Source organism: Petromyzon marinus, chromosome 33, assembly GCF_048934315.1.
Source record: "Petromyzon marinus isolate PM22_M1 ecotype Great Lakes invasive population chromosome 33, UKy_Petmar_22M1.pri1.0, whole genome shotgun sequence".
NCBI classification, from domain to species: Eukaryota; Metazoa; Chordata; class Hyperoartia; order Petromyzontiformes; family Petromyzontidae; genus Petromyzon; species Petromyzon marinus.
The window spans coordinates 13,569,296-13,583,296 of record NC_133699.1 but is presented as its reverse complement, the minus strand read 5'-3'; the positions used below and the strand labels follow the sequence as shown (position 1 = coordinate 13,583,296).

At 49.9% G+C, this 14,001-nt stretch overlaps 1 protein-coding gene across 4 annotated transcripts in view; it reads left to right on the top strand.

Moving 5' to 3' along the window:
- The window catches only part of LOC116948498 (homeobox protein Meis1-like), a 251,078-nt gene that overhangs the window by 12,154 nt on the left and 224,923 nt on the right, over window positions 1–14,001 (top strand). For all 4 annotated transcript variants that reach the window (XM_032965226.2, XM_032965227.2, XM_076071560.1 and 1 more), the window contains exon 2: window positions 11,416–11,633. In XM_032965226.2, coding sequence (XP_032821117.1) covers window positions 11,416–11,633 — 218 coding nt within the window. The remainder of the gene's footprint in view (window positions 1–11,415; window positions 11,634–14,001) is intronic.

Here is a 14,001-nt window from a genome sequence, read left to right as displayed (position 1 = left end):
CACCCCAACATCCGCCCTCTCTCACCAACCCACACATTTACCAGCGTGGTGAAGTATGGTCAAACATCCAGCATGAGCGACAATGCGTGGGGAAGCTTTCATCCAGCAGTGGATTGACAAAGAGCCTTTAAACTATGATGATTATCTGTGATAAATATACAATTCAGATGCACGTCGTGGTGTACAATAGAGGTTCTATTAGCGCCTTCCACCACGTAACTCGCCTCACCCGTCATACATACTACACGTATGTCACGCATGTTCATCATCATACGACTCGTGTCTAGCCGATATGCTTCGCGGCCGTGGATTGTACGTATACAGTACTGTGTGTGTGTATATGTCTACAAACGTTTGATTTCAAACGATGTGCTATCGGCGTTGTCACAAAGACCGCGTTGTACTGCGCTTCTATGCCCACCGCCTTCACCAACCCGCGGGCTGGCTGGTGGGGTAAGTCGAGCCCCGCGACCCGCACGGCGTGTGGACACTCCTCATCCAGCAGTGGATTGACAAAGAGCCTCCAGACGAACGATGTCTCGTGCACGGTACGTGCCTGTCCACCGTGCGTCTCCTACCGTACAGGGTATGGTTTGTTTGTATTGCGGTAGGTCCAATAAACACGTACACGTGTAGGTACACGTACACGTGTTTCACTTACAGTGTACGTACACGTGTTCCACTTACCGTGTACGTACACGTGTAGGTACACGTACACGTACACGTGTTCTACTTACCGTGTACGTACACGTGTAGGTACACGTACACGTGTTCTACTTACCGTGTACGTACACGTGTAGGTACACGTACACGTGTTCCACTTGCCGTGTACGTACACGTGTAGGTACACGTACACGTGTAGGTACACGTACACGTGTTTCACTTACCGTGTACGTACACGTGTTCCACTTACCGTGTATGTACACGTGTAGGTACACGTACACGTGTTCCACTTACCGTGTACGTACACGTGTAGGTACACGTACACGTGTTCCACTTACCGTGTACGTGCACGCGCCTCGGGGATACCTCTCGACCCGAGTGAACTCTCTTGAGAAACCGATCCCGAGTCTGTAGAGTCGACCGTGTGCCCTACACGGTCCAAGTCTCTGTAATCGTCTTCATCATCATCATCATCACCGTGATCATCAGCATGATCTATCCACCTCTGGCTGAAGGCCCTCCCAACAATCATCCACCCGCCCCACCTTCACACGATCCGTCTGCCTCCTGCGGCCGTCTGCTGGGAACGCGTTCCGTCTTTTTGATCGCCACTCCGTCTCTATCCATGGCTGTTTGAGTCGCGATGTTTTTAAACTCCGAAACGGAGTTTGCATCAACACCCGGGCGTGTACGCGGCGCGAATACCCCCAATTATTATTGCCACGACCACAATAAAACGGCGAGGCAAAACAGGCAAAGATCCCCCGTGTAGACTTGACGAGACGCTTACGGCGAGCGCTGTTAGCGAGCACCTATGAAGGTCGGCACGGCACACGAGGGGGTGGGTGGCCAGCAATCACGCCCAGGCTCGCTTTTGTCTCCCTAGTAGCGATGTTTAAACATCGCACCAAGTACTCATTTGAAGCCGAGTCGACCTAGGGGAGGCCCAGGACCGGTTCAGATAATCGTCGCTGGTGTTGGCCGTGAACGGGAACCGAACTCGGGTTACCGGGTTCGTATCGCAGCGCGCTAACCGCTGCACTAACAGCAAGGCAAACCCACACACACAGTGGGTGCAGCTCGCTATATTATCATTCCTGCTAAAGACCAGGCGACCGAAACGTCCCATTCTTACTTGACGCGAAACGTGCCACACACAGGCTATATACCTTAATGTATATAATATGGAGTTACGATGTTTTAATCTGCACATGTTATCTGTATTTAACGAGTTGACATACATTCGTGGCTGTATACACGTGCTTTGCGACCACGAGTCTTATGTCTGTTGTCACGGGATAACATCAGTTGGTAACGGGCAGCCAAGCATATTTATCGATTATCTGTGAGTTAATTAATATCTGTTTATCATATTACACACACCCACACAAATATAAAAAATATATATATTTGCTGGCTGCATGTCTGGTGGGAGAAACGGACGGTGACGTCCAATGTCCTTGAGTGCTGCGACTTACACTTGAAAGTTTTCACTGAACATGCAACTTGCCTGGCTGCAACGCAATACGCACACTGCACCCAAGTGCTTCGATTCTGAGAACCGAGTGCAGTACGATGGTTACTTATCTTGATATTATACTCGTCTCAATGCTAGTCGCGGTACTCATCTGAAACACTCATCAAAATACTGCACTCAATACTCGACTCAGCACTCGAGTACTCGTACCAGCACTCGTGTCACTGCTCCTCTCTGTGCTCATCTCAATACTTCGTCTCAGCACCCATCTCCATGTACCGTGTCAACCCATACGGTTTACCCCGTGTTGATTTGAAGCTTTGGTGACTGCAGGAATCCATACTCTTTGGTTCTTTCGGTAAAGTCACGTAACTTTACCGTGACTTTACCGTGACTTTACCGTGACTTTATCCGTGACTTTATCCGTGACTTTACCGAAAGAACCAAAGAGTATTTACCCCGTATTCTTGTGCAGGGATATTGAGTTTTCAGGCCCATACGGCGTACAGCCGTTCCAAAACACGGGCAACATTTATTTTTCGGTCCATATGTTTGCGTTTCTTCCTTGCTGATGGGACTTTGTAGGATGATCGTTGCGATGTATACGCGGCACGGGGTGGTCTGTAACAAAGGTAGGGGCACTGATAGGGGGTTGACAGCTGTGCACTCGGGCTCAGTCGGCTCCAGCTGCCCGTGGTACCCCCCGATCATCGCGTAACTCGCCGCGGACGCATTCGCCCGCGCTCCGCTACACTTCACAGACACGGCCGCGCGTTCACGCGGAGCACCGCTGAACCTGCTAGCGGAGAGCAAACGCCGTTTTAAGACCCACTGGGGAGACCGCCGTTTAATGACGGTAATTAGATGAGAGCCATGACAGTATAATCATCGTAATGATAACTCGTGGACAATGCCGAGCGCGGCCCCGCCTGGAGCAGGGCGGTTTCGTGCCGCGCGTTATGAGCGCAGGGGGAGTTCCAACCCAGCTCGCTAAGCCGCAGCAGTGAATTGGAACCCGTGCCGTGCCTCACGCCGGCGGTGCCACGCCAACAGACGGCGTGGCACCGCGCCCCTTGCGCGTGCCGGCTTTGCGATCACGCGCAGAAGTAGCTGCTGCTGCTGCTGTGAGCATAGCCTGCCCGTTCTGTGTCGACTCACCATCACGGAGGCAATGATGCATTACGAGGACTGCTCGTGCCGACCTCTCGGGCACGAGAACGCGCGGACCTGCGAGCTGTGCCTGAGAGTGACCCCCACTAACACCACCACCACCCCCCCCCCCGCGCCCTCTCCCCCCGCTTGAGTAGCCAAAATAGATGCTCGCTGACAGCACTCGTCAGTACGCTTATAGGCGCGCTAACCAGGATGGGCGCTATTGGGTTTCAATCTCAACGGGAGCGGCACCGGGCGATCGGACTCGGATTACTAATCGCAACCAGACATTCCAATCCGAATCTGGACTTCGGATGGATCGTTTGCGCGCTACGAAGAAGGGCCGTAGCCCGAAACGTCGCGGTGTCGTTAGCCGTTTGCCAGCGCAGGGGCCCCGGAGTAGCGTGCGTGCAGTCGCTAGGTCCACTCGGCATGAGAGACGCACGCACAGGCAGTCAGTGGTCGGCATCGGCAGCATCGGGGCGAGTGTGTGGCGTCCCGTGCAGTTGGCGATTCGCCTGCATGTGGCCCAGCTGCGTTGTGCCGCGTTCTCCTCTGGTTGTTATAAGACGACTCGCTCGGGAGAGTCAACGGCACCCCGAACTTGCGCCCGGTGGATGTCTGGTCAAACATTCACACACCAACCGGTTTATAAGACGCACCCCCCCCCCCCAGCTTTTTTTTTACGTTAGATTTCGGTGGTTGGAAGTGCAGCGTTTAATCCAGATAATGATCTTTAATAAAGGAGGGGGGGGGGGGGTTACTTTATTTGTTGTGAGTAATTTTGAACTCACTGCTGGATAAAGGCCGTCACACGCCGTGCCGGCCACGGGCGTGGGACTGACCAGACTTCACCAGACTTCACCACACTTCACCACACTTCACCACACTTCACTAAACTTCACCAGACTTCACCACACTTCACCAGACTTCATCACACTTCACCACACTTCACAAAACTTCACCACACTTCACCACACTTCACCACACTTCAGCAGACTTCACCAGACTTCACCACACTTCACCAAACTTCACCACACTTCACCACACTTCACCAAACTTCACCACACTTCACCACACTTCACCAAACTTCACCAGACTTCACCACACTTCGCCAGACTTCACCATACTTCACAAAACTTCACCATACTTCACCAGACTTCACCAGACTTCACCAAACTTCACCAGACTTCACCACACTTCACTAAACTTCACCAGACTTCACCAGACTTCACCACACTTCACCACACTTCACCAGACTTCATCACACTTCACCACACTTCACCAAATTTCACCACACTTCACCACACTTCACCACACTTCAGCAGACTTCACCAGACTTCACCACACTTCACCAAACTTCACCACACTTCACCACACTTCACCAAACTTCACCACACTTCACCACACTTCACCAAACTTCACCAGACTTCACCACACTTCGCCAGACTTCACCATACTTCACAAAACTTCACCATACTTCACCAGACTTCACCAGACTTCACCAAACTTCACCAGACTTCACCAGACTTCACCATACTTCACCAGACTTCACCAGACTTCACCACACTTCACCAGACTTCACCAGACTTCACCAGACTTCACCAGACTTCACAAGACTTCACCAGACTTCGCCAGACTTCACCATATTTCACCAGACTTCACCACACTTCACCAGACTTCACCAAACTTCACCAGACTTCACCAGACTTCACCAGACTTCGCCAGACTTCACCAGACTTCACAACACTTCGCCAGACTTCACCACACTTCACCATACTTCACCATATTTCACCAGACTTCACCACACTTCATACTTCACCATACTTCACCACACTTCACCATACTAAACCAAACTTCACCATACTTCACCACACTTCACCACACTTCACCAGACTTCACCATGCTTCACCAGACTTCACCCTACTTCACCCTACTTCACCACACTTCACCACACTTCACCACACATCACCATACTTCACCAGACTTCACCATACTTCACCAAACTTCACCAGACTTCACCACACTTCTCCATACTTCACCAAACCTCACCACACTTCACCACACTTCACCACACTTCACCACACATCACCACACTTCACCATACTTCACTAGACTTCACCATACTTCACCAGACTTCACCACACTTCTCCATACTTCACCAAACCTCACCACACTTCACCACACTTCACCACACTTCACCATACTTCACCACACTTCACCACACTTCACCATACTTTACCACACTTCACAACACTTCACCATACTTCACCACACTTCACACACTTCACCATACTTCACCATACTTCACCACACTTCACCATACTTCACCATACTTCACCACACTTCTCCATACTTCACCAAACCTCACCACACTTCACCACACTTCACCACACTTCACCATACTTCACCACACTTCACCACACTTCACCATACTTCACCACACTTCACCACACTTCACCATACTTCACCATACTTTACCACACTTCACAACACTTCACCATACTTCACCACACTTCACAACACTTCACCATACTTCACCAGACTTCACCACACTTCACCATACTTCACCATACTTCACCACACTTCACCATACTTCACCACACTTCACAACACTTCACCATACTTCACCATACTTCACCACACTTCACCATACTTCACCAAACTTCACCAGACTTCGTTAGACTTCACCAGACTTCGCCAAACTTCACCATACTTCACCATACTTCACCAGACTTCACTAGACTTCACCAAACTTCACCAGACTTCGTTAGACTTCACCAGACTTCACCACACTTCACACTTCACCAGACTTCACCAGACTTCACCATACTTCACCAAACTTCACCACACTTCACCAGGCAGTTCGGGTTTGTGAAGTTTGGTTGTAACGCGTGCGTTGGGTGTGCGAGTGGATGTGTGTGTGTATACATGTGAGTGAATGTGTGAGTGAATGTGTGTGTGTACATGTGAGTGAATGTGTGTTTGAGTAAATGTGTTTATACATGTGAGTGAATGTGTATGTGAGTGAATGTGTGTGTGTACATGTGAGTGAATGTGTGTATACATGTGAGTGAATGTGTGAGTAAATGTGTGTGTGTACATGTGAGTGAATGTGTGTTTGAGTAAATGTGTGTATACATGTGAGTGAATGTGTATGTGAGTGAATGTGTGTGTGTACATGTGAGTGAATGTGTGTATACATGTGAGTGAATGTGTGAGTGAATGTGTGTGTGTGTACATGTGAGTAAATGTGTGTATACATGTGAGTGAATGTGTATGTGAGTGAATGTGTGAATGAATGTGAGTGAATGTGTGAGTGAATGTGTGTGTGAGTGAATGTGTGAGTGAATGTGTGAGTGAATGTTAGTGAATGTGTGAGTGAATGTATGAGTGAATGTGAGTGAATGTGTGAGTGAATGTGTGTGCATACATGTGAGTGAATGTGTGTTTGAGTAAATGTGTGTATACATGTGAGTGAATGTGTGTTTGATTAAATGTGTGTATACATGTCAGTGAATGTGTGTGTGAGTGAATGCGAGTGAATGTGTGAGTGAATGTGTGTGTATACATGTGAGTGAATGTGTGTGTGAGTGAATGTGTGTGTGAGTGAATGTGTGAGTGAATGTGAGTGAATGTGTGAGTGAATGTGAGTGAATGTGTGAGTGAATGTGGGTGTATACATGTGAGTGAATGTGTGAGTGAATGTGTGTGAGTAAATGTGTGTGTATACATGTGAGTGAATGTGTGAGTGAATGTGTGAGTGAATGTGTGTGTGATTGTGTGTGTGAGTGAATGTGTGTGTGAGTGAATGTGTGTGTGTACATGTGAGTGAATGTGTGTGTGTGAGTAAATGTGAGTGAATGTGTGAGTGAATGTGGGTGTATACATGTGAGTGAATGTGTGAGTGAATGTGTGTGTGAGTGAATGTGTGTGTCTGAGAGTAAATGCACGTGTGCGTGTGACATCGGAGACAAAAATATGAACAGGTCCTGGGCTTTCCCCTATGTCCACTCAGCCTTAAATGAATACCTAGTGCGATGTGTAAATATCGGAACGAGGGATACAAAGACGGGCGGGAGTGGCCCAACAGTCAGTTGAAGACTGTACGGGGGATCTTTGTCTTTGTGGGTGCGTGCGTGTGTGAATGTGCGTGTGAAGTGAATGTGTGTTTGAGTGAAAGTCTGAGCGAGGGAGTGTGTGTAAGTGAATGTGCGAATGAATGTACCAGTCAGAATATGATCGAGTGAATGTGATGAATGTGTGTGTGAGTGAATGTGCGAGTATGTGAATGTATAAGTGAATGTGCGTGTGAATGTTTATGTGAGTGGGTAAATGTATAAGTGAATATACGAGTGAATGTGTATGTGAGTGAATGTGTGTAAGTGAATGCGTAAATGAATGTGTGTAAGTGAATGTGTGGAATTGGATGTGTGTGAATGTATGTGTAAGTGAATGTGTAATTGAATGTGTGTCTAAGTGAATGTGTGTAAATGGATGCGTTTGTGAATGTAAGTGAATGCGTGAGTGAATGTGTGTAAGTGAATGTGTGAGTGAATGCGTGTGTAAGTGAATGTGAGTGTAAGTGGATGTGTGTGAATGTATGTGTAAGTGAATGTGTAATTGAATGTGTGTGTAAGTGAATGTGTGTGTAAGTGGATGCGTGAGTGAATGTGTGTGTACGTGAATGTGTGCGTGAATGTGTGTGTAAGTGAATGGGTGTGTAAGTCAATGTATAATTGAATGTGCGTGTAAGTGAATGCGTGAGTGAATGTGTGCAAATGAAAGTGTGTGTAAGTGGATGTGTGTGAATGTGTGTGTAAGTGAATGTGTAATTGAATGTGTGCGTAAGTGAATGTGTGTAAGTAGATTCGTTTGTGAACGTGTGTAAGTGGATGCGTTTGTGAATGTGTGTAAGTGAATGTGTGTAAGTGAATGTGTGTAAGTGAATGTGTGAGTGAATGTATGTAAGTGAATATGTGTAAGTGGATATGTGTGGATGTGTGTGAATGTATGTGTAAGTGAATATGTAATTGAATGTGTGTGTAAGTGAATGTGTATGTAAGTGGATGCGTTTGTGAATGTGTGTAAGTGAATGCGTGAGTTAATGTGTGTAAGTCAATGTGTGAGTGAATGTGTGTAAGTGAATGTATGTGTAAGTGAATGCGTGAGTGAATGTGTGTAAGTGAATGCGTGAGTGAATATGTGTGTAAGTGAATGTGAGTAAGTGAATGCGTGAGTGAACGTGTGTAAGTGAATGCGTGAGTGAACGTGTGTCAGTGAATGTGTGAGTGAATGTGTGTAAGTGAATGCGTGAGTGAATGTGTGTAAGTGAATGCGTGAGTGAACGTGTGTAAGTGAATGTGCAAGTGAATGTATGTATAAGTTAATGTGTTAGTGAATGTGTGTAAGTGAATGTGTGAGGGAATATGGTTGTAAGTGAATGTGTGTGTAAGTGAATGTGTAATTTAACGTGTGAGTGAATGTGTGTGTAAGTGAATGTGTGTAAGTGGATGTGTGAATGTATGTGTAAGTGAATGTGTAATTGAATGTGTGTGTAAGTGAATGTGTGTAAGTGGATGCGTTTGTGAATGTGTGTGATTGCGTGAGTGAATGTGTGTAAGTGAATGTGTGAGTAAATGTGTGTAAGTGAATGTATGTGTAAGTGAATGCGTGAGTGAATGCGTGTAAGTGAATGCGTGAGTGAATGTGTGTGTAAGTGAATGTGAGTAAGTGAATGCGTGAGTGAACGTGTGTAAGTGAATGCGTGAGTGAACGTGTGTAAGTGAATGTGTGAGTGAATGTGTGTAAGTGAATGCGTGATTGAACGTGTGTAAGTGAATGCGTGAGTGAACGTATGTAAGTGAATGTGTGAGTGAATGTGTGTAAGTGAATGGGTGTAAGTGAATGAATTTGTGAGTGAATGTGTGTGTAAGTAAATGTGTGTGTAAGTGAATGTGTGTGTGTAAGTAAATGTGTGTGTAAGTGAATGTGTGGTAAATAAATGAATATGTGTGTCAGTGAATGTATATGTAAGTGAATGCGTGTCTAAGTGAATGTGTGTGAGTGAATGTGTGTGATTGAATGTGTAAGTGAATGTGTATGTAAGTGAATGTGTGTGTGAATGCATATGTGAGTGAATATGTGCGTAAGTGAATGCATGTGTAAGTGAATGTGTGTAAGTGAATGCGTGAGTGAACGTGTGTAAGTTTCCCATACCTGGGCCGTGTGCTTATGACTGGCTCCAGTTTAACAGCAGAGGTCTCTCTCCGAATCAGTCGAGCGGCAATATCTTTTCATTGGTTGCGTAATGCTGTGTGGAAGCTACCTGGTCTGTCGCTCCACACTAAGCTTCAGGTCTTCTCGGCCACGGTCATTCCCTCCCTTCTCTATGCTTGCGAAACGTGGACCCCCCTAATGGAACATCTTCGCCAGTTAGAAACATTTAGGCTGGCCTGCCTACGATCCATCCTGGTTTAACCAGACTGGATTGTGTGAGGAGATCTGGGCAAGGTCCCATCGGTGAGCTCCTCCGGCGGGCAAGGCTGCAATGGCTGGGTCATGTAGCCCGCATGCCCAGCCACCTCATGCCGAAACAGCTTTTGTTCGGCCGGATTGAGGGGGCTAAGCGGGCGCGGCACGGGCTAGAGAAGAGATGGAGTGATGTGGTACAGGAGGGCATGGAGCTGAGTGGTCTTGCCGATGACTGGTACCAGCGGTGTCAAGATCGGCCTCTGTGGAGGAGGCTCGTGAAGGACGCTACTGGGCAGTTGGAGGTAGTCGCCCTCCAACAACAACGGAGGGCGGAGGAGCGACGCTCAGAACAACGAGCGGAGCGCCGGGTGGCTAAAGCACAGCAGGTTGGCACAGTAGGGGGCACAGGTGGTGCATCAGCCAGTCATCTCAGTCAGTCGACCCGTGGCACTTGGGTCTGCCCCGTGACCTCCTGCCAGCGGGCGTTCGACACTTCACGTGGCCTCAGGGTGCACATAGCCTGGCACAAGCGTCGTGGTGACATCACCGCCACTTAGTGGCGAATGGCGGTTGTTGTTGTTGTTGTTGTGTAAGTAAATGTGTGCACGTACGCGAGAATCTGACTCCGAGTTCGACTCCCGACCACTGCTGTCACTGAATGGTGTGGGGATGGTTAGGATGATGGCTTTGGTCTTTACAGGGACACTAAGCCCCACACGGCTCTTAGCTCGTAGCTATGCACACCCAGGGCCCCGTGTCCCACTCGCTCCCGCGCGACTTCGATGGCACCGTAGTGAACCCGGCTCGCTCTGGTCGTGTCCCCTGTTGTGACCGTCACATTTCAACGCCCCGCATCCATGCGGCGACGTCGTGGGAGAATCTACGGCGGTGCCGTGTGGCCGTGATTTGAAGTTTGTATTTGAATTTGCTTCCACCGCCAGTCAAGCGACGCCTTGCCAGTCGCATCATCCTCGATGCCCGACGCGGGGGCTGAGGCCGACTGGTCCCACCCGGCTCACGTTAGCTGAACGGGATGGAGAGCTCGAACTTGGGACCGCCTGGCTCAGAATAAGAAAAACAATAACGGCCAGGGTGGTCGAGCAGCCCAAGTAGCGTTGTGGAGGGGCGCCCTGGAGCAGCTAAACCCATGAGTCGTGGCATGGTCATGATACGAATATTTACGTGCGCTGCAGGAGGAATCCGATGAGCTATGAAGCTCTTCCCCCCCCCCCCCCCCCCCACATATGTCCATTAAAGGGGCACGGGGTCAGAACGTTACAACAACAAGCAATAGAAAAACACGACGGGAGTGCAAAATCACCACCGCTTCCCTAGCTCCTGCCTTAGCAAGTAAACAAACAGACCCTGGCCGGCGGCCTCATGTTCATTTGCAAAGGCAGGCTGCTGCTCCGTACACAGTTGTAGCCGCACAGGGACAGCTGCCACCGGGGCGTCCTGCAGCTGGGGGCAGTTGCCGTGGTTGAGATGTGACGAGAGACGATTTGAGTTGCCGCCGATGCATTCAGTCGAGCGCCGCGTGCACAATATTCACCCATGCATGCATGTATGTTACACGCATGTACGTTGAACTTCTTTTGCACCGCACGTTAGCAACCCCGTGTCTCCCCCCGCCGTGTGCTTGTCGGCAGTACGAGGAGCTCCCGTACGGAGGTCTGGACGGGCTCACGCCGGCCATGGCCGCGTCCGTCTACGGGGACCCGCACGGTCCCCGGGGCCTGCACCACCACCACCACCACCTGCCCCCGGGGCCCCCGCTGCACGCGCCGCCCTACGGGCACCCGCAGCCTCCTCCGCTCGGCTCCGCGTCGGGCGACAGCGTCAAGAGAGACAAGGACTCCATTTACGGGTGAACACCGCCAAGAGACAGGGCCGTAGAGCGGTGGCGTCGAGCGCGAGGGAATTGCAGGGCTGCCCGCTTTGTCCCTGCCATTTGCGATTGATTTCAGTGCTGCCGCGGAGTAGCCCGCGGTGCTGAACGCGCGATGCAATTGGAGTCGACGGTTCAGATTCGATCTCGCCGGGCGCGGCAGTTTGAAACGACGGGGGCGAGGCTTCTCATCGTCACACACACACACACGCGCGCGGGTGATGGAACGCTGTTAAGTCACCGCATGCGCTTTAAGAGGCGGAAGCCCCCGGGATAACTGCCAGAAAACAATTGCATTGCACGGTGGCCAGGAGGCCTTTTGCGCTGCTGGTTTGTTGCTCAAAGCTTTGGGAATTATTTCTTTTTTTTACCTATTTAAGCTATTTTTAAACTATACTTGTTGTACCAGGTAAGGCCCACTGAGATACGTAACTCTTTTGCAGAAGCGACCTGGCTATCACAAACGATAGCTCGACGAAGTGGATGTTCACGTGGAAATTGATATCAACCAAACACTCTAAACGCGTGATGTTGACTCTAAATGTGGTGGGGAAAAACCCGGAGGAACCGAGAAAAAAAATCCACGCGACCACGGGGAGAGAGACACCGCAAACTCCAAACATACAGCAGGCGTCAGGGTCGGGGTCGAACCCACGACCTCCTGTACAACAGGCGAGGTAGTTAACATCTCCTAGCCACCGTGATGATGATGAGAGAGAGACATGCAAACTCCAAACATACAGCGGGCGTCAGGGTCTGGGTCGAACCCACGACCTCCTGTACAACAGGCGAGGTAGTTAACATCTCCTAGCCACCGTGATGATGATGAGAGAGAGACATGCAAACTCCAAACATACAGCGGGCGTCAGGGTCGGGATCTAACCCACGACCTCCTGTACACCAAGCGAGGTAGTTAACATCTCGCCACCGCGGCGACCCATTTGATAACAATTTGAATAACGTGGCCCGGTTTTAAATAAGGGTAGGTTCCCGAGTAGCGATACAACTTTGTAGTACTCGTTGGCTCATATTGGACGATCCTTACGAGAAGCGCGCATCTCCTTCACGATTGTGGCCATGCAACCAGAACTGTGGACCACACAGTAAACCTACTGTAGCCTGCGCCCCTTCAACGGAGGAGGAGGAACAGCGACACGACACGAACTCTCTCTCTCTCTATGCTGAAGCCCTCTCGTCGTGGCCAGCTACGCTGGACATTGGTTTCGAGATCCCGAACCACATTGCAGCTGCCATTGTACGCTTGCATACAATCGAATCGGGATAGATATCATGCCCCCCCCCCACCCATCCCTCTCTCCTCGGTTAAGGAGAGACAGATGAACGAGCTTAAACGCTCCCAACCTTGCTTTGATGTTGGCATCGGGCCTCTGTCATTCAGCTGTCACGGTCCGCACACTCGTCCCAGTGGGGCGCAGTTAGCAACGGCGGTGTCATGCGCTCGCGCACGTGCGAGCTCACCAACCACTGTTGCGTCCTCTACGGCCCTGTCACTCATCGTCATCATCATCGTCATCATCATCCCAAAAGTAGGACGCTGCACGCTCGCGTTCTTGCCCCAAGTTCCTCGCATTGATCACCGCCCGTGACAGCGCTTCCAAAGGACACGGTTGTCCACGTCATCACCTATAACCGGGGCTGCGTTGGTCTCGCTCGAGGCGTTTGCTTTGAGAAACGTCACTCGGCTCGATAGGCTTTCGCTTGGGTACACGAAGACAAAGATCACCCGTAACGACTCGATAGAATGTTGGGGAAAGTGCTGTTAGCGAGCGCCCACGATAGCCGGCACGGCACGTAACGGGGGTTAGGAGGCAAGCACCACGCCCGGCCGCCGTTGTTTCTCCACTGGTGATGTTTCCACGGCGCTGAAGAAACCAATTTGAGGCTCTGAGGCGGCCTAGGGGTAGGCCCAGGACCCGTTGAAATATTCGCCACTGTTATTGGTCGTGAGCGGGAATCGATCTCGGGTCACCCGGGTTCGTGGCCCAATCCACCACCACTCCCCACATTATACACTCGTGTGCTCGACGTCACACACGCGTTTTGCGCGTACGCGGCACACAAGATGGACCACAAACAATCTACTACTCATTTCGGAACACTTGGCCATGCTCAAGATGCCGGGATGCCACACGCAGCACACCGTATTGCTCGAGATTATAAGACTCACATTTCGCCACCTGCAGTTGGAAGCAAAAGTTTGAGTTGCGCGTTATAATCCGGTAGCTGTACCTATGTGTTTTTTTCTTCTTTTCTTTAAGCCAGATTTTATATACCCTCATTGACACCGGGCACAAGTTTGGGATCGCGTCTTGCATGTTGAACTTCT